Genomic DNA, 25,191 nt, shown 5'->3' with positions numbered 1-25,191 from the left:
ACTCCCCAGCTCTCCAAAGCGTAAACTGGTCAACCCTGACTGAAATTCTATCAAGCAGAAACACGAATCACCCACTCCAGTGTAGTTAACGAAATGTGAATACGATCACGAGGTGCCTATATAAGACAGGACATCGGCAAAAAAAATACAAAGACATCCTGCAACCTAGGAGACCAGAAGGAAAAAATACAAGTGCGCAAGTGATCGCCAACTGGATAGATATGGAGAGGTCCATTAAACTTGCATTGGTAATGGCTGTTATCTCCATCCTGGTGTCTTATGAACCAGTGGAAGCGTGGTACAAGCAAGTTGCTGGTCCAAGCTACTACTCCGTTGGCAGGGCGTCAGGCTTGCTGTCTGGTATCCGGCGATCACCGTACATCAAAAGGGCTGAGTCCGAGTTGAATGACAGAGATTCTACAGTGAACAGCGTGCTTCCAGACAGCAGCAGTCGTCAAAATTCGGTCCTAAAAACTATGGTAAGTCATGAACTTTTTCATAAACTATCGATGAGATTTTGAGTGGCACGGCACTGCAAGTTTCTGATAGCGGTCTATTCAGGCGTAGTCTAAATCGTGCGTAAAAGTAACTTAACTATAAAAACCAAATACTTCCTTTAATAATACCTAACTGAAATTATGCACCCTACATTTTAATGGTCCATAGCCTAACACTTGCAATATTACACCGTTAAAAATGTTACGCGTATCAGTAGACATGTGACATTTAAGTTCTACCATCATTAAATTTACATTATGTTGCTGACCTCATTTCTTTTTCCTTCACAGCCTATTTGTCTTAAAGATATTACACCCAATCTGCAAAGCTGCGAGCTTGCCCTGGACGGCACCGGCTATTTCCAGTGTAAAGCAGACGTGCTCGTGTCTCTGGACTCATCGGACTGTGTGGACGCCTGAACCCACGCGCCAAGTTCTGACAAATGAACACCAAGGACTGACTGATGGTATAAAAGATTTGATTGATATTTTTTCCTGTCTTCATTTTACATTCTTACTAAGTGTTCAAACATTTTCTTCCAAACGTTTACTTGCACTTATCTTTCAAATATCTACATGTTATGTCTAAGAATGTACTGTACATACGTGAAATGAGTACGTTGGTAATTATTAAATTAAACTTACATTGCACCTACATTTTCTGTGGCATTGATGATTTACCTTATGACAAATAAAAATGGCAAAAGAAAAGATAAAAGGTTTATTCAATAAAAATGTATTTATAAAATACCACTGCAGCACAAACTATATTAGTTTTGACAGGCAAACATTCAGTTTAAAATACTTTTATGACAAAGCCCATTTAGGGTTAAAAAAATGTCAACTGAATGGGTAGAACATGATGACCCACAAGAACCACAAACAGCCGGTCTACCCATTTTGTTTACACAAATAAAAATACATTAAAGAAATATTTATACATATTAAAAACAACAACAATTTATAAATAGACAACCTTATGTGGGCTTACAACAGAGAGACAGAAGCTAGGTTCTGTTTGACAACAGTGTCCATAGCTACCTGGAACACCATCCTGATGTTACTGGTGTCAGTGGCGGTAGTGAAGTGGTGGAACACCCTCTTGTTGAGTGTGGTGTTGCAGGCCACGAGCAGAGCAGTGATGTGACGTGCAGCAGCGTCTACGTCACGGTCGGCTCCTGTGGGAACAAAGCAGACCGACTTGTGATGGCGCCTTCATGACTGGTGTCCTTCTGGCACAGCGGCACTCCTACAAAAAAATGTCACTATTTGGTTCACAGGACTTTGCTAACAGTCAACAAGTCAGCTTTTTAAGAAAATCTGCAAGGAGCAGGCAGGCCTTCATCTTATCAGCCCCCAGGGAAAGAATGATAATCCAGTATCCATCTCCTGAGGGACTCGATTCTGAAAAAGCCCTCTATTCAGATAAAACTGAAATATGTGTGCTTCTTCAACCATGGGGCTATGGATACAGTATGTAAGTGAGGTGTTAGCATAGCCTATGGTTTACAGCAAGATGACAGAGGGACTTCAGATGCATAACGGAACAAAAGTATGGCCAGAAACACATACCCTTGGGGCCATCCTAATCCATAACAAACAGTACCGGCAGAGAGACTTCTAAATAAAGGGTGGTACATATGCATTTATGTATTGAATACATTGTATGCCTCCTGTGGATTGACTCCTGAAAGAACTGCAGTGCACATCCCAATAGCAGTAACTAGGTTTGCCCTGGGCACACAGTGGAGAAATACTACTTAATGAAAATAAAATGTATATATTTAAAATAAATGATTCACACATTAAAATATTGATATATCTTCAAATGTCCAAGGGACATTCATAATGTAATATAATAGTGGTCACTGTTTGACAGGGCTGATTGGGTGAAGTAAGTCCAAACACTGAACATTTGATCAATAAATCCATCAATCTGATTGAAATTGAACAACTTAAAATAAAAATGAACTTATTTGCTCTTAAATTATGAAAACTGATGAATAATTAAAGTCAACCATTTCTAAAAACTTATTTGACAAAGAAGATAATCAAAGCTAAGATGTTGACATTCCAAAAGCGTTCACAGTGACCCAACCTGTATAACTAGGAAGATATAGCCTCAAGTGCCTTCCTGAGTATTGAATCTTCTCTTGGAAGATGTCCATTTTGTTCATGAACAGGATCTGAAAGATATAATGACAACTTTAAAACGTACAGTTCAGTCGGTAAAATTAAATAAAAAGTTATGAATAATGTAATTTATTTATACTATAAAAGGACCTCTTTCAGATGCAATGATGTAATTACAAGCAAGTATTTGGGCATATTTTCAACGTGTAAAATGGTGTTGTGTGGATGTCATAATGAAGGCAATAGTAAGTACATGTGAGAGATGAGGACTGGAAGGTTACTCCAATGCTCCTGCTCTGATCTAATAACTCTGACAGAAACAAGTCAACCTGCAAGTGACTCCACCCATCCACCAGGTGAATAGCACAATATAAATGAGAAATTAAACAAGCTTGTTACACAGTGTAATAAAGAGCGTCTCTTAGCCAACTCTAGTCGACCGAAATTGCCTCCCAAACACCTCGATCACGCCCTAGGTGTTAATTAACCATGTCAGAGTCAATCAAGGTGGGCTGTGCTCAGTGCGGTGGGCAGAGGTGATTACCAGGAGGCACTCAGATCTGCGTCGTTAACCCCCACGGTCGACAAGGCTCTACAACGCAACAGGACATGGTGTCAAAAGGCCAGACGAAGCCGTCCCTATAGAGGACCACCTGTCACTGGGACTTACAGTCCCCTACGGACTATGTGGATTTGTGTACCTTTAACTTCACTTTTGGGAGATGTTGGCAGTTAAGATTGCTCGGGAGGTAGTCCTTTTAACAGGTGGGTTACAGTAGAGGACCCTTGTAACATATATAAATAAGACCTACCAGTGAAGTACTTGAGAAAACTCTGTTGGCACAGATGGAGGTGAACAGCTCGATGCTCTCTTGGAGTCGGTTCTACGGTGAACGACAGGGAAAACAAGAGACGAGGATGAGAAGAGGCTCAGACAGTTACACTGGTGATGTGCTACACAAGAAGATGCTAAAATAGTGTCAATGTAAAAAAAAAACATATTCAACAATGAGACATCTCAGAATCTGAGGTGCTCAGATTGACTAATTTGTGTCTCTGAACGTTATACTCTGAAGCACGATTGGCCTATTGAATATATAAATGGATGTAATCAGCTCAGAAACTCAAGTCTTTTTTTCTTGTTTACATTAACTGGATCCAAACTGTATTTATATTCAATTTAAGCAGGTAAAAAAGGACTACATATAATGTCCACTTCAACTTTAAGGCTGAGAGTGAAGTGTCTCACCATGGCAGGGTCCTCAATCATGGTTTTGTCATAACTGCTGAGCGCCACCACAAACAGGACAATCTGGACGTTGTCAAAGCAGCTTAGCCACTTCCTTCTCTGGGTTGTTTGGCTTCCCAAATCATACATCCTGTCATACACACACAAACACACCTTCTCTGCCATGATGACCACGAGGTAAATGAACACAGCATAACCACGACCCAATTTTAGCCTTTGTACATATGATAGAGGGATTCTAACATATTCCCCCTAAGTATCACAGTGTAGGAAATACTACAATCTCCAGGATTTGATACCACATCGTTCTGTGGTATCAGTGGTCTCTCAACATAAAGCGAGAGAAACCTACAGTAGGTTTTGAATGAGTACTTTGGGAGGATGGGCGTGTGAACAGGTAGGGAACAGAGGTTGTAGGGAGGACGACGGGGGCTGCACAGCAGTCGTAAACATGTCATATTTTACTTCTCTAGAATTGTCAGGAAGGGAGTTGGAAATCAATATCTCATAGGTTTGAGTCATGCCTCTGCGTGCTGCCTCCAGTCCTGTGGGGGCTATGAGTGGGTGTAGGTAACCCCCAGGTGACCCTGGCTGAGACGTGAAGTGAAGCGCACCATCACCGTTACCTGCTTCTAAGAGCCCTCCCCTGAGATCCCTGTATAGCAATACCAGCGAATAGCGTCTTAAGAGACAGTACACTTGGGGGGATGGATTCCATTGGCGTTACAGTACCACACACACACACAACATTTTACTATATGAATTGTATACTTTCTCCAAGTGTGCTTATTGACAGAATATGATACATCATCAATCAAATGAAAACATGATTTGATGTTCATACTGGACCCTTTACATGCTCTCAATCAATGTAGAATGACAGTGATTGTTCTTCAGTTTAAACTTGGCAACATGAATATTTGATATGCTGTAGGAGAAAACACAACAGTTAAGAGTTGTGTTATGAATGTTGTGGGAAATTGATTATGGGACAGCTAGGCAAACCAGGGAGGGTTACACCAGGTCAGGTTTTGGGGCCTAAAATGTCTGACTTCTATCTACGCAGTTAAGAAACCATGCGCAGTTAATAAACTCCACTCCAAACTGGTTTTACCCCAAACATGAGAAAGTATGGTGGGGGAATTGGTTTGGCAAACTAAGTATGGGGAAGGGAATTTGTATCCTGAGTGTAATAGGCTGTTGTTGCTCAACAGTGTATGGTAGACTCAATCAATTGGATAGGCCCTGGAAGGAAAGGGAGGGGGTCGAGACAGGTTGCAGCTGGTGGGATCAAATCGTCTTTGAACTTAAGGAACTACAGTCATGCATCCGAAGTGGTAGGTTCGGCCAGAACCGAGAGAGATGGAGGATGTAGGAACGGGTTAAGCATGTTGGGGTGAACTGGGGTTGAGATGAAGCGGGGACATGGGAAGTGAAGTAGAGGGGGCTTTTCCAGTAAGAGAGAAGTTGATCAACATTTTAAGAGCCAGAGCCACGTTCATACAATCATTTTAAGAGGCGCATGCAGTTGTCGGGTGGTTAGGAACTGGTTAAAGAACCTTCTAGAAGGTTATGTCATTATATCAGGCAGGGAGGGGGATTGTGCCCCATATCTGTGTTTATAATGAGATGTCCAAGGAAATGTGGTCGTCTTTTCCTGTATGTTTGTGAACGTACATCTGCCTTGCCGAAATAAACCATCATGCTGCCTTGAGCCGTTGAAAGATATTCTGCCTTCGACTACTTTTTTCTACTACCTTCTATGGACGTCTTTTCTACAACACGAACTAAAGACATTTAATAATTTCAAGTAATGTGATGCAGATGTGGGAGGGATTTGTAGAAAGCACAGCGTCCACTCCTTTCAATATTAAATGTACGCATATAAAAAAAAAAGAATAGATTTGTAAATAAAAAATGTGTAAAACAGACCAACTGATGGGAACATTTGTAGAAAGTCTTACCTAAAAACCATTCGATTGACCTGAAACTGGGTCTCGATGATTCCACAGGTACGCACTCTCACTTTCAGTACGTCCATCTCAGTGGGTATGTAGTTGGGAGCGAGAATCCGACTCAAATTCTCAAAGAAACTAGAGGTGGAGAGAGCATCAGAAAGTAAACAAAGTAACTTTACATACGTTACTCCAATGATTTGAATCACGTTCGTACAATCTGAAAAGAACAGGATGGATGTAAATGTAGTTGCTCAGAAGGAAGTGGGTATGTGGCTTCTTACAAGACGAGTGAGTTTTTAGTAAACATACACTCAAACGCCTCCACGTTGCTGCTGAACTCAAGAGGTTCCACAGGGACTTTAGAAAGGGTATACGTTAGAACCAATCAGCAATTATGACTGTTCGATGTCAACACAATCCAAAATGATGTGTCAGGTGGCTGAGCGGTGAGGGAGTCGGACTAGTAATCCGAAGGTTGCCAGTTCGATTCCCGGTCATGCCAACTGACGTTGTGTCCTTGGGCAAGGCACTTCACCCTACTTGCCTCGGGGGAATGTCCCTGTACTTACTGTAAGTCGCTCTGGATAAGAGCGTCTGCTAAATGACTAAATGTAAATGAATGTTGCCCTACTCAACAGGGTTATAAAAAGGAACAATACTGCTTTTAGCAGACTTTTAGCTAAAGCTAAATGGAAAACTTCATCTGGTAAAATGTTTGTACTACGAGGAGCTCAGGTACAACTCAGAATGAAGCAACCTAGTAGCATGGGTCGCACGGCAGGAGCCATATTGGAACTGACCTTTTATAATTAAAAGCAATTAGCACTTTCCTAACCCAACAGGCACCAGCTGGCATGACACACACATCCACATCAGGGCGGGTGGCAAAGTAAACGGATACCAACAGGGTGCAAGACGACCACCACCGACCTCAGTCGAGCTTTTATCCCCCGTGCCACACCTCCCTGAACCAGCCCCCCCCCCCACCCCCTCTCTGCATCTCCTACAGCCAGGACAGTGTCTGTGACATTCCAGACTGGTCCCATCACCTCCCAGGGGAGCCCAGACGTCCACCCCCTCAAGGTCGTCTCTTCCAGTCAGTGCCACATTTAAGCACCAGAAGAGAGGCATGCATCAACGCGTCTCGGCCATGCAGTCACAGTGGGTTGAGGCTGCCCCGGAGTACAGGAGGCCCCCGGGGACTTCAGGCAGCCTCAGCTCCAGTAGGGGGTTGATATAACCTGGCAACCTCTTACAGAGAGGGGACTGCCAAGTAGGGAGGATGGCCATGAAACACCTCCCCCTCGCCGTCCTCTGCTGGGCTGCTGTCTGAAAGGGTTGGTGTGTGGAAACGCATCGCTGAGGTGAATGAATTCTAAAAAGCAAAAGGTATCTTTCAAAGTGACTTACCCCATGAATGTGTTTTACAGGAGGAACCAGCACCCTGACTGACTAGAGTAGCAGTAAACAAGATGTTGTCTATTTCTTATTTTAAATTTAAAAAAATTCACAGCATTTTTGCTTTATTGGGAATGATAAATGACATTCATACGCTCTACCACTGACTGATACAATATTTGGAAGAACAGAGGAAAATGCTAATGCATTCACAGTTCACTTGATAACTCAACAACAGCATTCATCAAAAGTAATGTCCCTGAAATGAGGCAGAGAGAGACCAAATTTGGGTTTTGATGGCACTTTAAACAAAGTGTAATAAAAAAAAAACGGACACGCCTCACATGCGTGGCATAATTGCATCACTCCCAAGGACACTTCATCTCATGCTTCAGAACACAGCTGATCAACCCATGAATGCTGGCACAAAGGCTGCATGAATGATGCCAAGCCATTACTGGAACACAACTGACAATATATTAATAGGGTCTGCTTTGAGATAGGCATAATTTTTTTGGACAAAACCATCAAACTAGCTATGAAACACCACTAGCGAGGCTGCCAGTCTTATTCACAGGAGCATATTCAAAGTCGGATTACACACTGGCAAACAGGAAAAACCTAAAATGGGTTTCCTTGATGGAGAAGATGATGGACAGCCCATATTTGCACAACCAGTGCAGGTAGTTTGACCAATTATACCCTTCTCAACCTCCTGTGGTGTCTACACAACATCTTGTACACTCCTTACTCACTACACAGTAACACACACACACACACACACACACACACACACACACAAAGTGCTTCAAATACAGTCATGTCTGTATCATCACACCCCCTCGGCCCTGTGTCCCAGAATACATAAACGTGGTTGCAATTGATCATTTCCTGTAGACGATGCATTACTGGTTGCCACCGTCATATTGTATTGACAAGAAAGTGGCACGTCTGTCCCTGGTTGTCCCTTAGGCAGCTCCAGGCTAGTCGTGGTTAAGTGGGCCCGTGTAAGGTACTCACTAGAGAGCTGAATCATTGAGCTCAAACTCGGAGCCTCTGGCTGTCGTCGCTCGGAACCCCTGGTCGGCCCACAGGGAGAAGAACGCATGAGCCACGAATGGAAGCAGCTCCAGGTCCTCCCCTGAACAGCGGTCGCAGGAGAGGATGGAGCAGGCATGCGCCTGGGAGGTGGGAGACACAGCAGCCAAAAACAGATTCGAGAGGTTAAAATAAATGATACTTTAGATTTGTGTCGCATCTGGCTCTTATTGAGAATGTGACTTTTGTCCAGCGAGAAAGGCTGACATCTAGTGTGACCTCCGGTTACTACGGTTTATGGCATCAAACGTACACTTTCAGGGTTCCAGGTGGTCTGCTAGACCAGAGGAAGGTGGGGTTGCACTGAAACAACAGAACGCTGGTGAACTGCTTGTTCTGCTCCTCACCTTGTTGTTCTTATGGGCTAGGTTGATCCTGAGTATCCTCATGCCTTGCAACACAAACTTCATGGACTTCAGGAGGTTGTCAAGCACTGCAGGCTGTGGAGAAAGAAGGGTGTTTCCAGATGAGCGTACGTGGTGATGGGGGGGAGGGAATGTTCTCATACGCCACATGGGAAAGCCCGTTTTAAAATACCCAGTGATATAAAAACCATTGGACAAGTAAATGTAAGTAGTGATCGTCAAATAAAAAAAATAAATTAAACTATTTTAAATACTGGAAAATGCTAAAAAGATTAAGTAATTTGTCTATGTGCATACTGCCATTCAAAAGCACTGGGAGGACCCAAGGAAGAGTGTCCAGCTCCAACACAATAGCTAAAGGGCATTCAAATAAAGACCAGTATGAAGATTTTTAGAAGATATCCTGCTGGGAAAGTTCAACCACAACAACTTCATTGGAAACATGCAGGAAAGTTCCCAGTATGAAGAGTTAGGGCAACCCAGACACAACAACAGCTCCCCAGAGCAGTCCATCTATCCCCTGTCCAAACATACCCCTCTTATACTGTATAAAGCATTGGTGGAGGAATGTTCCTGTAAAAGTCAACAGCACATTTATCAAAGAGCTTTCCCATGTTCTTCAGGGCAGCGGTGGGTCCTTCCATTCATACCATTATTTGTACGTCACCAGTCATGGAGTTCTTACCCCTTAGGGATTTTGTTAGATTACAAATATTGTTTTGCAGAAATGTTAAACAATGGGTCTGCTTGCTAGAAAGTAGCCTGTCACAGCAGGACATTGTGGGTGTGTGTGTGTTGTGGGATTCCCTAGCATGGTAGATTAGGGTAAGGATGCTTGCTGTATGGTTTCCTACTACTGCTTTCTGCTACTGTGCGTCATTCATCATTCAGTCAATATTTCTACAGAGCTGCTCCAAGACATACGCTGGGGACCAGGCATTTTCCCCCACTCCCACCAGTCTTGCTGACAACAACTTCCATCAAGTTTTCAAAACTATGAAAAGGTCACAATTGCTGCCCATGTGAGCTATCTGATGTACCTTGAAGCTGAGGAGCTCTGGTTTGGAGAAGCCTTGGCTGTGGATGATCTTTATTTGCTTGACCAGGGTACTCTTTCCACTCTCCGCAGCCCCTACTCAACCCAGCGAGTAAGCAGATAGTTTGCATAAAGGAAATTGGAATCAAATAACACTGTACTCTACTCAAACCCACAATGGGTATCCTCCTTAGGTACTGTTAGCTTGCACCAGCTTACCAAGCATCAGGATCTTGACCACATTCGTCTCATTCTTGGCTTGCTCAGATAACTCTTGTTCGATTTTAGAGCTCAGGGTTTTTGCCTTTTTCCCCTCCTCACTCACATCTTGGTGAAGACAAATTTCTATGCACATCTAGTCAAATTGAGAATGGCAGAAACATTATACAATCATTTCCGTCGCTCCAATATAGCAGTTCGCTACTCTAATGGTATCTTTACAAACAGCACTGTTTGTTACAAAGTTAAGAAAGTGTCCACTTTGAAAATCTAAATATTATGAATTGTGGACTACACGAAATTGAGAACTTGCAATTGGTACCTGCACAGGGACCGACAGAATATTGAAACAACGAAACATTCTGCTGCTTCTACGTTAACTAGCTTATGACCTTTGGGCGTATCTACCACCAAGAACAACAAAATTACTGTTTGGCTTAATTTGTTTTGCGTTCGAGCGAGGATCTTCCTCAAGAAAGGGTGGTGACGTCATGCAGCTCATTGTACAAAACATGAACACCTGTTGAACAATTGCACGCTTAATCTGTGGTAGGCTGGAGATAATTTGAATTGGACAACTATAGGGCCCATCACCAATATCACTTTCAACTCCAGGGTAGTTTCCGAAACGTCCGAAAATGTCATAATAATGGTGGATAAATGTACGATTTCTGAGACGGAAATAGTTTACACATTATAACCTTGGAGAAAGTCAATGCATCACTAGCCCAAATCGGGCAAAAATTGGGCGGCTGGCCATAGCCGTCCCACTGTCTGCACACAGTCCGTCAAGATTCATTACCAGAGTCCTTGCCAGAGAAACTAAGCTGCACAATTGACCTCTGGATGGATGGGTGTGGTCTACAATTTGCTGAAATGCCCATGGGATATTTCACATTGAAATATATGTTATGCTCAATTGAGAAGCCCTAGGTAATGATCTTATTTTAATTAACTGACATTTACCAATCTCCCAGCGTGAAGTGATTAATTTGTGTGCAAGGGAACCCTTATTTTATCTGATCAAAGGTCCGATCAGGCCATGCCCTATGACGACGTGACCTTGCAGTTGATTGCCTGTGGATGAAAAAATGTTTTATAGTTTAGCACAGGGAAGTGCCTTCTAAATACAGTAGGTTTCACCAAAAGGAGGAAAAACAAGTCGAAATGTCCAACACAGATTTTCAGATGTAGTTGTTATAATTGACAATAATATAGGCTACTGTACCAAATTCCACAGCATTTGTCATTTTAACTGATCAGAATTGTCAATAACATACATAAGTAAAGCTTACACAGTACATTTCAACAGACAACGTTTTATATGCTTTGAAAACATATGAAACCAACCAGACGCCATATAGAGGTGGTCTGCAAAATATACATTTATGAAAAATATATTTAATTAGATTTCAATTTTGAAATTGTGAGTATCATCTCAATTGTACAGTGGCATATTTAGACTTCTGGCCAGTAGAAGGTTATTCGTTTATTAAGTCAACAGCACCAACCATATATCATAATCTTGAATTAATTTATGATTCATTAAAAGCAGTGTGTAAAACGTTAGTGCTCTCTACCCAAATAAAATAAAACATTAAATAAAAGGAGTGATTTCAAAGGTAAATTGTGGCCCTCTGTGGCAAAAACAAGAATTGCACTGGGGCATTGGTAGTGCTCTTGCTAGTTAAAACCATTCTGACCATTTACAGTCAGTTTTCTCTGGAGAAGATTCAGTTCAGGTATATACATAAGGTCCCATAGCTTGGCCCATATTCTACACAGTTTTACTTCCAAGGGCTGGTTTACACATCTGAGAAGCTGAGGCTATAACCAACACTATTATAGTTCCTAATGCTTTAGATTGGTGGCTGTTAAATGTCTCAACATTACTTAGATAGATACCATTAGGATGGATTTTATCTATCTACTTATCCATCTCTCTATCTAGCTATCTATAATCTCTTTTTAATTGCATAGTTATCTATTCTGTAAGGTTACATCCTAAACATAAACATGTTGGTGTTAATTCAACCTGGAGTATCCAATCATTAATGCCCTTTGCTAACCCATAGTAAGTCAGCCAATGGAATGCTTCAGTGGGATAGGACGTTCTCACCACCAAACACCTCACTTCCAGAGAGCTGGTAATTAATGTATAATAGATACATACAGTACATATATACAGAGATAGATTAGATAGAATGTGAGTGGTGACAGGGTGGGCCCGTTACCGGGCGGAAAGCAGCCACCGTTCCCTGGAAATGTGTTGAAGGCCGACAGTGAGAGGTCTTTATGGGCGACGTGTCAAATTATAAAGAAGTGACAGGTAAGTGCATACAGACGGTATGGTAAGACTAAAATAAAGACATCAGCACCTACATGTACCAGTAAAGCCCACTACAGAGCTCCCCTTTAGTACTGTATTATAACAGTATTTATGAATGATAAAATGGTGCTGCCGCGTCAAAGTAAGGACAGTCTGTGGAGGGTGTGGGAAACCTCAGGAGGGGGGTTTACTGCATGTGGGGTAGATGGATTAGGTTTGTCAGTCTTGGATGACACTGGTGACATTAATGGTGTGCTTGGAGGCGGAGGGAGGGGGGGGGGAGTTTCTACAGCACAGCCTGTGCCTGGGCTCTCTCCATGGCCTTCTCCTCCTCTCGTCTCTTCATGGCCTGGATCACAGCCATCTCTTTGGCCTCTTTTTTCTGGTTCCTGGCCTCAAAAAGCAGTCTGAGACACAAAGAGGAAGTTGGCAGTGAAATGCTGGGAAGCTTTTTGTCAAAAATGAAAATCGCTGAGTGGAGGTTAACTACAAAATACCTCAACTTAATGTTAAATTGGTCCTTATGATGTGGCACCTTAAAGTTCTAGATTTAACATCTTCTTAGTCTATCCTGTCACCACAGCAGGTTAGCTCTCCGGTCTGGTGGCCTTACCTGTTCTTGATTATCCTCTGTACGATGTTGTCCGTGGTGAGACTGTTGCCACTGTCTACAGTACGCAGCATTCCTTTCCTTCTAGGTTCCTAGGTACAAGAAGAATGAGGGCCACTGTCAGGTTTCACACTCAAAAACAAAACCAAAATGAAAATCTATTGAAATTCAGATGCATCAACACAGTAAATCAAAACACAAAGATGGTATGCAATTGAAAGGGGTGAATGGGCAAATGTGAGAGTTTGCATTAAAGTTTGGAGGGGCTTTATAACTTACTGTGTAAGGGTCCGACCCATCCTTGTCTGGAAACACTTCTGTCTTCCCATGACAGACCAGGTCCACCTGCACAGACAATGGCCAGTGAGCACAAGAGCTGATTCAGTTCTGGTTTTCAGTCCATTACCTTCCTGGTATGACATTTAGTCATTTGAATGAATGTGGATGGGAGCCCAGGGCCTCAAGTCTGCTATCTTTCTGCTCTGCCAAGTCCATTATACTAATACATTTCCTCACCTTAAAATGGTCCAGCAAATCTCTTGAGACTGCATATGGTGCACCAATCACCACTTCGGAAACATACTGGAAGAAAAACGTTAAAAAGGAAAATCTGAGCCTTGTAGATTTCTACTGTCTGGTTGAAGGGTGAAGAGAGGAGAGGAGAGGGAGAGAGAGAGGAGGGGCGGCCGAGGACTCACTCGACAGGCCAGCACACTGAGGGTTCTCTCATGGACGTTCATGATGGGGTAATTCTTCCCTTTGTATCGATTCACCTCCTGAACACGACAGAATCACATCACAGATACAGAGAGAGCGTTAGACCGACACCCACAGCAGCATGGTGACTTGCATCACTGAAGTCAGGATAAAGAAGAGAGTATTTCAGACTGACCTGGTCAAAGTGCAACCCCACTATAACATATGGCTTGTCTGAGAGCTTGTACACAGCCTCCAGGAAGTCCACATGGCCGATATCTGGATGGTGACCGGTCAGGGAGGACAACTATCATTGATTATTTAATGTGCAACCTCTGTTGCTTACAGTGCAATACCTTATTGATTCAATAAACAAAACAGACAGACTGATCTGAAACACAAAACTGTAACCTAAGGTCTAAGGGGCATGTGATGATTTCAAATGGACATTAATTCTGAATGTTTTCTGAATAAAAACCATGAATAATTCAGAATAATTTTGAATCATTCCGAATCTTTTTGTTGTTGTTGCATGGTGGGCTTCAGGATGTTACAGGGTTGAACCTGGCCCTCCCAATATCTCATATTGTCCACCCAGTTCATCAGGTGTGAGTCAGACAGGTGAGAGCAAAATTACATGAAATAAGTATCAATATCCTGGATCCATATCCTAGATCCAGCGGGCCTGGTACAGTATGGTATGTGAGAGGATACGGAAGAGGTCGAAGGCTCCCGCCACGTAGATGATGGTGTCCCCGGGCTGAGGCTCCTGGCCCGAGGCGAACTGGATGATCTTCTGGGAGGTCTGCAGGAACTGAGACACCCCAGTCCACGGACTGTGGCCCTTCGGACCCTGCAACCCCCATAATACAGAAATAGAACAAATAAATACAAAGTAAAATGTATATTCTCCCCCCATGACACTGTTGAGCTATCTACGGTTTATCTGCGATCATTGAAAGAATGGTCCAATTACACCACCTAGTGGCCACGTGAGTGTAATATCATATGGGGGGGGGGGGACTGTGAGAATTTCAAGTTCCTGCATTCAAACCAGCCAAGAAAGTCCATTCTCATTCAGTTGTCTCATTAAGTTAGGAAATAAAAGCTCATGTTATGTAACTGCAATCAAACCAAAACAAGTTCACCCATCTCTTTACTCCAACACCATTTGGAACTACAACAACAAGTTGATCCCCTGGTCAGCCTCTTCGTTGGGGAACAGAGGTGGCATTCATCGCTGACTGGCCAGGCCCACAATAAAACGCTTTGTTTCAGAAGAGTTGGCATCTGGCCTTAAGGGCAACTTTGGCAACTCTGATTACAAACGAGTCGTGGCAGAGAAAGCTGGACCATGGATTTGGATGGAAATAAACCTGACTATGAGGTCAGTAGAAAGTTACCTGGATTGAGTAGAGATAATAATGGGCTTCCTCAAATGACTGGGCAGTGCACCCACAGGACTACAGGACCCCAGTAAGCTGTAACTGTGTCAGAGTGGACATGACACCTACCTTTCCAAAGTTGTCTGTGTGTTGTTGATAATCTGAACTTCCCTGGAGGGAAACAGAAAAGTGTTGGGCTTGAGTTTTTCAATTTTCTTCTGTTCCCCCTGTGAGAACACAGGGGGAACAGATTTCCCTGGGGGAACAGATTTCCCAGGGGGAACAGATTTCCCTGGAGGCCTGATGAAAGTGGTTCCCCCCTGTACATTACAGTCTGGCTGTTTATAAAGCAATACAGTGATGCTGGTGATGTTGCTGTGATCATTATGTGTAAGAGTTTAGTAGAGTCCTCATCAAGTACTCATCAATGATGTAAACCAAATATATTTTAAACCTTTCTAAACTTTTTTTCATTTTTTTTTAAAACCTTTAGAAACTTTTGTTTTGACAACTTAAAATAACCCAGTAGTGTTGCAAATAACCTAGACCCATGTCAGAATGTAAAAATACACAAACACAAGAATTTACATTTTGGGACATGTCAAGTTCAGTTTGGGACGGTCCATTTTGCACTTCGGGACGGTACTGGGACAGTGTTTATAATAATACAAATGTTGTACTTTAATGTACATTAAATTTACATTTACATTTAGTCATTTAGCAGACGCTCTTATCCAGAGCGACATACAGTAAGTACAGGGACATTCCCCCCTGAGGCAAGTAGGGTGAAGTGCCTTGCCCAAGGACTACTTGGGCAAGGATTACTAGCCCGACTCCCTCACCGCTCAGCCATCTGACTCCCTACATACTTTTAGGTATGAGAATGTCCTGACAGAGATCATGTGCTTGACTCTTCACTCATCACTGTCATTTACTCACAATGTTGCTGTGGTGGGCTTTTGTCATCAGGAGCATCCTGCCCACCAGGTCTGTGGTAGAGACTCCCTGAGTTCGCTTGCACTCCCTGGAACAACAGCAGGTGGTCAGACACAACACACACAGAGCTCCCACTCATGATCCCCCTCATGAGCTCCCACTCTTCAACATCACAACGACCCTGTCCTCAGGTGAAGCTGCACACCTGTATCTTCCTGACTTCTTCACCTCTTCATATGTATCCTTCCCATCCACTGTAAGTGTGATGTCATCTGAAATGAGACATTCAAAATGTCAATCATGTCCAGGATAGGCTTATATCTATGGTTAAATATATCCTTCCAGAAAGGGGCTGTTTTTTCTACATTTAGTGGACTTTTCAAGCCCAGCCCAAGTACCAAAAAGGGTTCAATTCCATCCATCCATGATTCAATCATATCTTCTAAAACGTATTTAAAATATAATCGAATCAATTATAATCTTGCTGTCTGTTTCAGAATGTGTGGAAGGTGGGGTGTGTGTGGGTGTGTGTGTGTGTGTGTGTGGGGGGGGGGGGGGGGTAGAGAGAGAGAGCTGACCTCCGTGCACACAGAAGTCACTGTTGTACTTGTCTAGGGTCTCCAAGGTGGTGACGTACGGCGCTCCCTCCACTATCTCATCCACCCACTTGATGGCCCGCACCATCTTGTACCTCTCAGCCTGAGTGAAGACAGGTGGGCCCTTGTGCTTTGAGATCTCACCTAAGGGTTGGGCGGGGCACATAGGAATAAATTAGACATAGTCGGCAGGTCAGCCGGCCGGGTGTGAAGTTATCAGCAATAATGTACAGGTACTTTACATTAAATTACGACAGTGATAAGAAATGATATGAAAATACAGAGGATAATGCCCTTAACGTCTTTTGTGGGTGCGTCAGTGAGTGTGAATGCAAATGCGTGTAACGTTCTTTGGGATTAACAATGCTGTCAGTCCTCCCCAGCAGCAGAGCCTAGCTCCCTATTAAATTACCTTTGGTAGTGAGAGGTTGAGACTGCGTCTGCTGGGTCGCTCCGCAACGCTGCATTGTTTGAGTTAAGCCAGAGCCGTGTTGTTGTCAGTTATCATAAACAGTGCCATGGGGCACGGTGAGTCAGAGTGAACCTCAGGCCCAGGGGAGAGCCTGGCTGTGCTGTGGCACACTTACTGTGTGTGTGTGTGTATGTGTCCTCAATTTTGTGCGCCCAGCTGCTGTCTGTGTAAACACAGCCCACAGTGGCTGACACCCTGGCATTGCCCCACTCTACGTGAGTGTGTGTCTGTTTGTGTGTGTGTGTCTGTTTGTGTGTGTGTGTGTCTGCTCTTGGGTGTGAGAGAAAGTGTCAGGGGGGTTTGCAAGGAGCCTTGGTGACCCTCCAGGAGGCAGGCCTCACCGTCTGTGTGTACTCCAACGATGAGGTAGTCCCCCATGGCCTTGGCCTGGCGCAGCTGGTTAGAGTGTCCATAGTGAACCATGTCATAGCTGGGGGGGGAGACAACACAGAGAACACAGTCTATTGGAGAGACGCACCACACCAACTGCTGACAGGAAACTACTGCTCCACAGTGAAAAGGGAGTGGGGCATTCGAAAGATGGAAGAAGACCTACATGTGTCTAATATGTCATCCACATGTGGTAAGCATTCACTAGCTTTAGTTCTAGTTCTGTTCTTCAAGGCCCGGATACAGCATGGCGTGCTAGACACACATCCCTACAATGAGGCTTATCAGAGGACAGAAGACGATGTCTTATTCACGGCCTGCAGAGATGGCCTGCCATGTCATCTGTAGATAATTAGGTTAGCACAGATTGGACCGGAGATATTTTCATGGTAGGCCTAATCTAGCAAGGTGACGATGAACAGGTGGACATTAGCCCTTCATCACTTGGACACAACCTTATCATTTTCTGCTCTCTCATCCTCACATGGGGCGATTGTGTCTAAAGTACGGAATATAGATAAAGATAAGAGCATACACAGGATACCCAGGGAGTAAAACTTGTTAACAGCTGTGATCAATGGCTATTATGAGACTGTAGAATACTGTACTGCTTGATTTGTTTACAATAACAGCTAATAAGTTACCATAAAGTACAGTTACATTCTGTTTCTTCTGCGGAAGGGAGCATCACTTTACTAAAAGAACACATTCTGTCAGCTTTTGAAAATGCATTGACATTCACAGATATAAATAGCGTCCTCTAAAAATCAATGAACCAAAGAGAGTCAGAGATCTTTACATAGCCAGAGAAGAAACACAGACTTTTGTTGCTCTTCCCTTATCACTCAGGGTATCACTCATCACCAGGCACACAGCCTTGTCTGGGGCTTTCCAACAGTGACCTCCAGCAGGCTCTGGAAGCAGATCCACTGGGGTTATTGGGCTCCGCTATCTACAGTACCAAATATCCTATCTTCTCTACCAGTGAACCAGAGTGTGGCTGCCTGATATGGGAACTCATCAGCCAGAAGTAAAGGACGTCTGTGTCAGATGACTTGGAACCATAAATGCGAGCTGTAATGAGCCACGGGGGTGTGTTAATGGGGCCTAATGTGCTCCTGACTGCAGACCAGGCTGTGTGGCAGGCCAGGGAGGCTGAAGACATGAGGGAGTAGGTCGAGGTGGGGGAGGAGGGAGAGGGGGTAGAGGAGGTTGTAGGTCAACGGCTGGGGAAACAAGCTGAGAGAGGCCGGGTTGCGCAAGACCAGGAGGAGGGCCCCTTGTATCTGTCTCCCTCCCTCCCTCTGCCCTTGGACACTGTAACCCAGGAACACCACATAAGCTAACACCAAGCCTGAGGTGGTGATAGGGGTGTGCCTGTTGTATTTTGTAGCAGGGAGGGATCACAAGAGGATCACAGGGGATGATCAAATATTAACTAGTATGGGCCGGGCAGCAGACAGCCAAACAGCAATGAGCCTTCTGAGAACAACACCAGGGAGAGTGCTGGGATAGGGAGACAAAGAGTGGACAACACAAATACATTCACTGATGATCTCATGAGGCGTAGCCATGACACTGACCTTAGGGATCCCAAATGTTATAAAATAAAAAAGTTGATTTTAGTAATGATTGACTATGCATCCATTTTTGTGTGTGTGTGTCTATCAATGAGTCCTGAGTCAGGTAGAACTGACTGGTCAATTTGAGTGGAGCCTGTTACTGTGTAGTTACAAAACATAACTTGCAGTGACAGGAAATTACATATTTTGTGAGAATTTAATCAATTCATATTGTCAATATGTGAGAACTAACTGTACATATTGTTTTTGACAGACAGAACACAGCAATATATCTAAGAGATCATCTACATGAAGGACTTAAGCAGACCATAATAAACAAGGGAATGAGTCATTCCAACAATCCCAGTTCCTGAGTGAGGTTAGGTCACGTTTCTGAGGTGGTCCGATCGCCACCCCAGCAGTGCTGGAGGTGAACTTTAGCCCTGGCCATGATGATACTGGCTTGGCAGGCGAACTTTGACCCTGTCACCTTGTGTCAGGGGGAACCAGCCAACCAGAACAGGGAACGTCTGTAACTTTAACAGGAGGGGGGAGGGGAACGGGGGAACGGGACTGTACTGGATTGTCTAAAGCCCTGATGATGTCACTGTCAATGTGTCCTGTGTGTTTCTCTCTTACTGCTGCTGACAGTGGACATGGCCTGCAGGCCGCACAGTAAACAATGTTCTGAGTGAGAGCAGAGATGGGTGGCGTGTGTTTGTGGGGCGACCATCGCAGGTGTGGGCTGAAGGGGTTAGGGGGGTTACCGACATGGGCTCTGTTGTCACCGGCTCCCTTTGGGAACTCACCCCACCGTTTAATATTCTGGCATCCAAAACATTCTGCAACATTCCATCAAAGCACAGTTAGGCGGCCGCACCGAAACGGCTGGAATTCGCCCAGAGAAAGCCAGCGTAATCCTGTTCTTCACACACATGATTGAATTTCCGTCCGCCTCCACTCGGCCCAGGACGCTCTGGGTGCTCTCACGGCAGGGAACAGCATGTATCTAAAGACTTGTATCGTTACCAGATCACTCACTCAACAGTGTTTCAGAGTGGACTGACTGCTGGACAATGGCAGGTCTGTTTGTTATTCACTCACTGTGCTCATAAGCAGGCCACAACACAAGGGCATGCTGTTCCCCCGCACACCTACAGGACATCTGTGGGATGTGTGGAGCTTTTGATATTGGAGCTTGACAGTGGTTGAAGAGTACAGGATGGGGTCCCACTATAGGCTGCACTGTGCAAAATAGTGTGTCGTGGAATGTGGAAGGTTGTAACTGTCAGAGAATCTACCTAGTGCACCTGGCGATAACTTCAGTTCACCCAAGAACATCAGTGGATGTGTGCTCAAGTGCACCTTTCAAATGAGTCCCCATGATATATTATTAAAACATCAGAAAGTAAATCAACCTAAGTTTGAAATCTTTAAAGTTTTTTGCTTTGACAATGGTGAACAGACTAATATCAAGAAAATGTCTATAGATATATTTGACTAATCCTAACCCTTTTTTTCTGACCTGTGTACGTTAAACCACATTGAAACTTGTGTCTTATGACAGAGCATCTGTTGGATGGTTTAGTAGAGTAGAGTATAGTAACAGTAGAGTGAAAACAGCAGTTGACAATAATGTAGCTCCAATTTAGGGAAGTCAGGGAAGTTTGATTCAACACTGAACCACCACATATTAAACAGCGATATTGTTTCATGGAAGAGGAAATATGAAGTCATATCTTTATATAAATGCAAATGTATTTGTTTTAGGCCATGCACCTGTCACTCATCATGCCTGGTCAGTCTGTCTGAGGGGGGAAACAAGTAAATTAGTCTGCTCTATTTTAAAATGAAAATAAGAAATACTAGTGATCTTAGACTGTCATGTAACTTTTGAAGCATGCGTGCCTTCACGCAAAGTGAATACAAGTTATGTCCTGCATAGTAAAGAGTTCATACCATTATCAGCATGTGACGCCGTGGCAGTCCATTCAGACGGCGCAGGGCTGCGCTGTCAGGCGGGGTAGCGTGATAACGATGGCAGTGATAAAATGCATAGGCCCGGTGAACAATGTTAGATAAACGGCTAGATTGTCTTGCGTTCCTACGCAATTTAAACAGCTGGCCTGTGATTTCATAAAAGGATTATAGCCTAATGTTGACTGTGACGGTACAAGGCGATCCAACCCAATGTTACTGCGATCGGTTTAAAAGCCCTATGTTGATAACAACGTAGCAACGTTGGCATAATCTTTTTAACTCTATACTAATGACATCACTCACCATCCATCACACCACACCCGTATGATTCGTCTTCTCTTCTCTGGACTGCAAGCTGTAGCACCGAGGGTCGTCCCTGCGTCTTTTCCCGATGTGTTGGTCTGGTGGTGTCCGTTCTTGATCATTTTTTGCACGATAACACTGTTTCTGTGTGATTTCAATAAATATAAAGACGGGGAACCTCTATCAATTACACAGACGGAGACACTAATTCTCCAACTATAAAAAATGTAATACGTATGTATTTTGCGTGTCCCCAAGCAGGATAGCCGGTTTCTGCATAGAAGTGACGCTTCAGGAGTATCACCGGTGGGACAACGCCTCCTTTGCCGGGGAAGTGGCGTCATATGGCATTGAATCGTACGATGACTGCAAGAGGATCGCCGACATATTGTTACATAATCGCAGAACTCTCCACCATCATGTGACTGTGTAGATAACCACTGCAATGTGTGTTAGGTGTGTTAAGTTGGTTAAATAAGTGAAATTATTAACTATAACTATAGGTAAAATAATTTAATCATACGGATTTAACTGATCATAAATTGAGATGCGTGGTCAAACAAAAAAGTTTTTATTGGGCTAAGCTATTACTATTAATGTGACATGGACATTGGGTTGTAGTGTAGACTTGAAATGTATGTGTGTATAGAGGTCATCAGCTTGTTTCTACGTTTACCTGCATAAAATGAAGGCCTTTCAACAATGAACATCTGATAATAATGACCTTACAACACCTTTCAACTCCTATTATGCACTACCACTACACTAGATATGCAATAACCATATACCATACACTTGTGGATGTTCCCATACGACTATAATGAAACCCTCACCAGTCTATCTTTGTAGATACACTGACTGAACCTGGCGGGGGGGGGGGGGGGGGGGGGGGGGCGTCACCTTGTGGAATGTACAGCCCACTGCTGCAAAATCACAATTCAAGATGTTATGTTCACAACAGGCACCAGAGGGAGACAACATCATTCATATTAAAAGCCTGATATATTTTGTTCTTTCAATGCCTTCAAAATAACGATACTTCCAATTCTGTACTTCTTACATGACACAATAAACGTCTTTCCTTAGTCTACCTGTAAAAATATTTTGGGGAAAATCCCAAACTTCTTAATGCTACAATGACTTTCATGCAGAGCAGCAGGATAACTGATTGGATCTAACCATAAAATTACTCAAAAGGAACTATTCCATCATTCCCAGCATCAATAGCTCAGGCACTACACATCTCTCACTTGGGTAATATGGGTCTTTAAAGTAATATACCCCGTCACAACTCACACACATAGGCTTGCTGTCTAATACTGTGTTGCCAATTGTTGAGTGGAGCAGCGAGCTAAGCTTTGGCCAGGCCTGGTGAACACAAGGTCCTTCTAATGGGGATGGTAACATTAATTGTGCAGTGGGCTGCAGCCGGAGAACTGGGGCAAGCACCTGCTGCTGCAGAAATGGGCGCGGATGAAGAATGGTGTCCTAGATCGCCCACCAGTTCACCTCAACCCCACCCGCCAAATTTAATCAACTCTTCAGAGGCCATGGAGCCGTCTGGGGCAGGCTTCCTCGAGCGGAGTGGAGCATCTTCTGAGGAACAGGTCACAGGGAACCTGGGTGTGCTTTTGTGGCAGAGCACAGCGAGGGTTTGTGAAGAGGACCATCTTGAGAACACGGAGGTGGTATTTAATAAACAAACTGTCCTTGCTGACAGTGCAGGTGGACTGAATGAATGGTTGGATCGGAGTCCTGAGCTACGCTAGAAAGCTGTGATAACGTAAGGGCGGAGGAAAGAGCTTCATTGGAGAGACGCCGTCTTATTTCTGGTACAGATTGCATCAAGTCTGTCTGGCCTTTTTCCGAGTTGTGCCTCCCTTGAGATGTGGTTTCCTGTGTGAGCAGAGGTAAAAAACCATCACAAGGTGGGTGATGTGTGATGTGTGTTGAGACGGAGGGACCCTGGGCGCCACAGAGGGAGCAGAGATGACTAACTCACCACTCTTCCTAATCTAGGACAGGCTTACACCTAGACATCCTTCATGACTCTTAATGTTTTACCCGTGTCGGGCCAAAAATATGTCCACCGAGGTTACTCAAAGTGGGTCGCCCAACTGCTTTTTTTGGATCATAGAAAAAGAAATCGTGCCATCTAAATGATCGCCGTCTCCTGAAACCCACCCTGGATGGCAATAAGCCTTCCCCGACAGTTTATTTTTACAAGTATCAAAGTGGGTCAATGACGCCACAGAATATGACAAAAAATACATTTCAACAGGCCACCAAAAAGAGAGAGAGAGAGGGAGAGAGATATTGAGAAAGGGAAAGGCTTCTGGTCCTTTTCAAAACCTCTTTATTAGTCATAGAAAATAAAGTAAGCTGTATCAACAAACATACAATATATACATCAATAACTTAGACACCTCAGAGAACCACAGGTAAATCCACAGTTGTTATACAGTTATATGAATACATCATATTACTTATCTACAGATTGAAAAAGTACAATAATTTAATTTATAAATAGTTACAATGAACTATTCTCTGTTTTCATACAAAGTACTGCAATATATTATTACAACCCATACAGAAAAATAACAAAACTAATTAATAATTCTGTTCTAACTTGCTTCCAACAACATTATTTTCAGACTCTTATACCTTTTGAAACAGATTCTTTACAAAGAGTAAGAAAAAAAATAAACTGCACAGTCAATTGTCCACCAAGCATAATTTGATGAAAATTTTTTTTTCTCTAGCTAGTAAATTGCCACACAAGTGCAGATAAGTTATTTATCCTCTCTAACACAATATCGCTTGTAAACAAAAAGCCAGAACCAAGAAAATTGATCAGCATAACTAATTACAGTGAGGAGATCAATTTCAAACAGATCTAATGAACCATGGAGCAGAAATGCCATCCAGGTATGATGCTTTAGCAAACAATGAACAGTATACCTAACGTAGCAGCATAGGAACCCAACTACTCAAACCACAAATTAACACAGATATTGCAAGTGGCCCTCATAGAATCTAATACCCAATACTCCAGCCCTGTCCTGTTCCACTATCTGTGAAGGTTCTATTGATTAAATCAATAAAAGTCAAACTGTCTAAAATCGATGGGACAGGTCATTTCCAGTCTTCAACAAGGGGGATATCAAATGATTGAAGGAGGCTTAGCTAAAGCCTTATGTTGACTCCCCCTTGAATACTTCTAAACTGGGTATATAGTGCATGAATATCAGGTGTTAAAAGTACAGAACACAAGTTTAAGTTGCACCTTATTCTACAGCAAAGAAGCTAACAGGATGATTGAATTGTACTTGCCATTTTCACAATAATTGAAGTAGCTGCATGTTTGTTTCTTTGGGATACCTCACAACAAACACTGGTAGCGCTTTGTTGAACACAGTACGAGTATATCCGTGGTTACAACAATTTGCATACTACGTAAATACAAGTGAAAACGGTACTTTCATATAAAAATGCAACTACTGTTTCCTTTCACTGACGTTAACAGCAGGGCCAACTGACATTCTATTGGGGCGAGGGAAGAAAACCGACAGAACAAAGAAACTCAACAACAAATGTACAAAACACAGGAGCAATCGGTATAAAATGATAGACCACAGTCACTTTGACAACATAGATATTTCTCACACCTACTCTCTCACACCAGTCCACTGAGTTGCATAATAAGGATCACTTTTCACGATGGTCAACACTTTTACCTACAGTAGCTACATACTATACACCTTTGTTTGTTTGTGTCACTCATGTCTAGTGGAGGTTAAGCTCTAGAACGTTCAAGGGTGCCAGTAGAACACCTAAAGACTCTTTACAGAAAAGTTCACTCCACAAGACTGCCACAGATAGACGGACAGCAACATCAACACAGGGCTATGCCAAGCAGGGGTGGGCTCAAATCCATTTCAATTCCTTCAATTCATGGTTCATGTCGAATGGAAAAAAA

The 25,191-nt window shown here is 43.3% G+C and overlaps 3 protein-coding genes across 6 annotated transcripts; 1 reads left to right on the top strand and 2 right to left on the bottom strand.

Moving 5' to 3' along the window:
• Positions 1–47: 47 nt before the first annotated feature.
• LOC134008438 (neuropeptide B-like) lies at positions 48–1,154 on the top strand. Its single transcript, XM_062447824.1, has 2 exons — positions 48–479; positions 789–1,154. Exons 1-2 carry the CDS (start codon positions 222–224, stop codon positions 915–917), a joined length of 387 nt encoding a protein of 128 aa, XP_062303808.1. The 5' UTR covers positions 48–221; the 3' UTR covers positions 918–1,154.
• A 50-nt stretch (positions 1,155–1,204) lies between these two features.
• On the bottom strand, positions 1,205–10,425 carry LOC134008427 (guanine nucleotide-binding protein G(o) subunit alpha-like). 2 transcript variants are annotated; one of them, XM_062447802.1, is made up of 10 exons: positions 10,276–10,425; positions 9,954–10,089; positions 9,739–9,833; positions 8,681–8,773; positions 8,256–8,416; positions 5,844–5,972; positions 3,880–4,009; positions 3,443–3,514; positions 2,596–2,683; positions 1,205–1,675 (listed from the first exon to the last, which is right to left on the bottom strand). In XM_062447802.1, the coding sequence occupies exons 1-10, from the start codon at positions 10,312–10,314 to the stop codon at positions 1,485–1,487; spliced, it is 1,134 nt and encodes a 377-aa protein (XP_062303786.1). In that variant the 5' UTR covers positions 10,315–10,425; the 3' UTR covers positions 1,205–1,484. The 2 variants fall into 2 exon arrangements, with proteins under 2 accessions (XP_062303786.1, XP_062303795.1); XM_062447811.1 differs by having other exon boundaries at positions 9,739–9,830.
• A 911-nt stretch (positions 10,426–11,336) lies between these two features.
• On the bottom strand, positions 11,337–21,530 carry LOC134008391 (ethanolamine-phosphate cytidylyltransferase-like). Of its 3 annotated transcripts, none has more exons than XM_062447795.1 (13): positions 21,213–21,530; positions 17,319–17,407; positions 16,488–16,649; positions 16,115–16,181; positions 15,913–15,997; positions 15,103–15,144; positions 14,303–14,441; positions 13,785–13,867; positions 13,591–13,668; positions 13,409–13,474; positions 13,172–13,237; positions 12,896–12,984; positions 11,337–12,689 (listed from the first exon to the last, which is right to left on the bottom strand). In XM_062447795.1, exons 1-13 carry the CDS (start codon positions 21,332–21,334, stop codon positions 12,569–12,571), a joined length of 1,209 nt encoding a protein of 402 aa, XP_062303779.1. In that variant the 5' UTR covers positions 21,335–21,530; the 3' UTR covers positions 11,337–12,568. The 3 variants fall into 3 exon arrangements, with proteins under 3 accessions (XP_062303779.1, XP_062303778.1, XP_062303780.1); XM_062447794.1 differs by having other exon boundaries at positions 14,303–14,451; positions 15,104–15,144; XM_062447796.1 differs by lacking the exon at positions 21,213–21,530 and adding an exon at positions 20,231–20,250 and having other exon boundaries at positions 14,303–14,451; positions 15,104–15,144.
• Positions 21,531–25,191: the final 3,661 nt, after the last annotated feature.

Source organism: Osmerus eperlanus, chromosome 2 (genome assembly GCF_963692335.1).
Source record: "Osmerus eperlanus chromosome 2, fOsmEpe2.1, whole genome shotgun sequence".
Taxonomy (NCBI): Eukaryota; Metazoa; Chordata; class Actinopteri; order Osmeriformes; family Osmeridae; genus Osmerus; species Osmerus eperlanus.
Note: the sequence above shows the minus strand (reverse complement) of the source record. Positions and strands in the feature narration are given on the sequence as shown.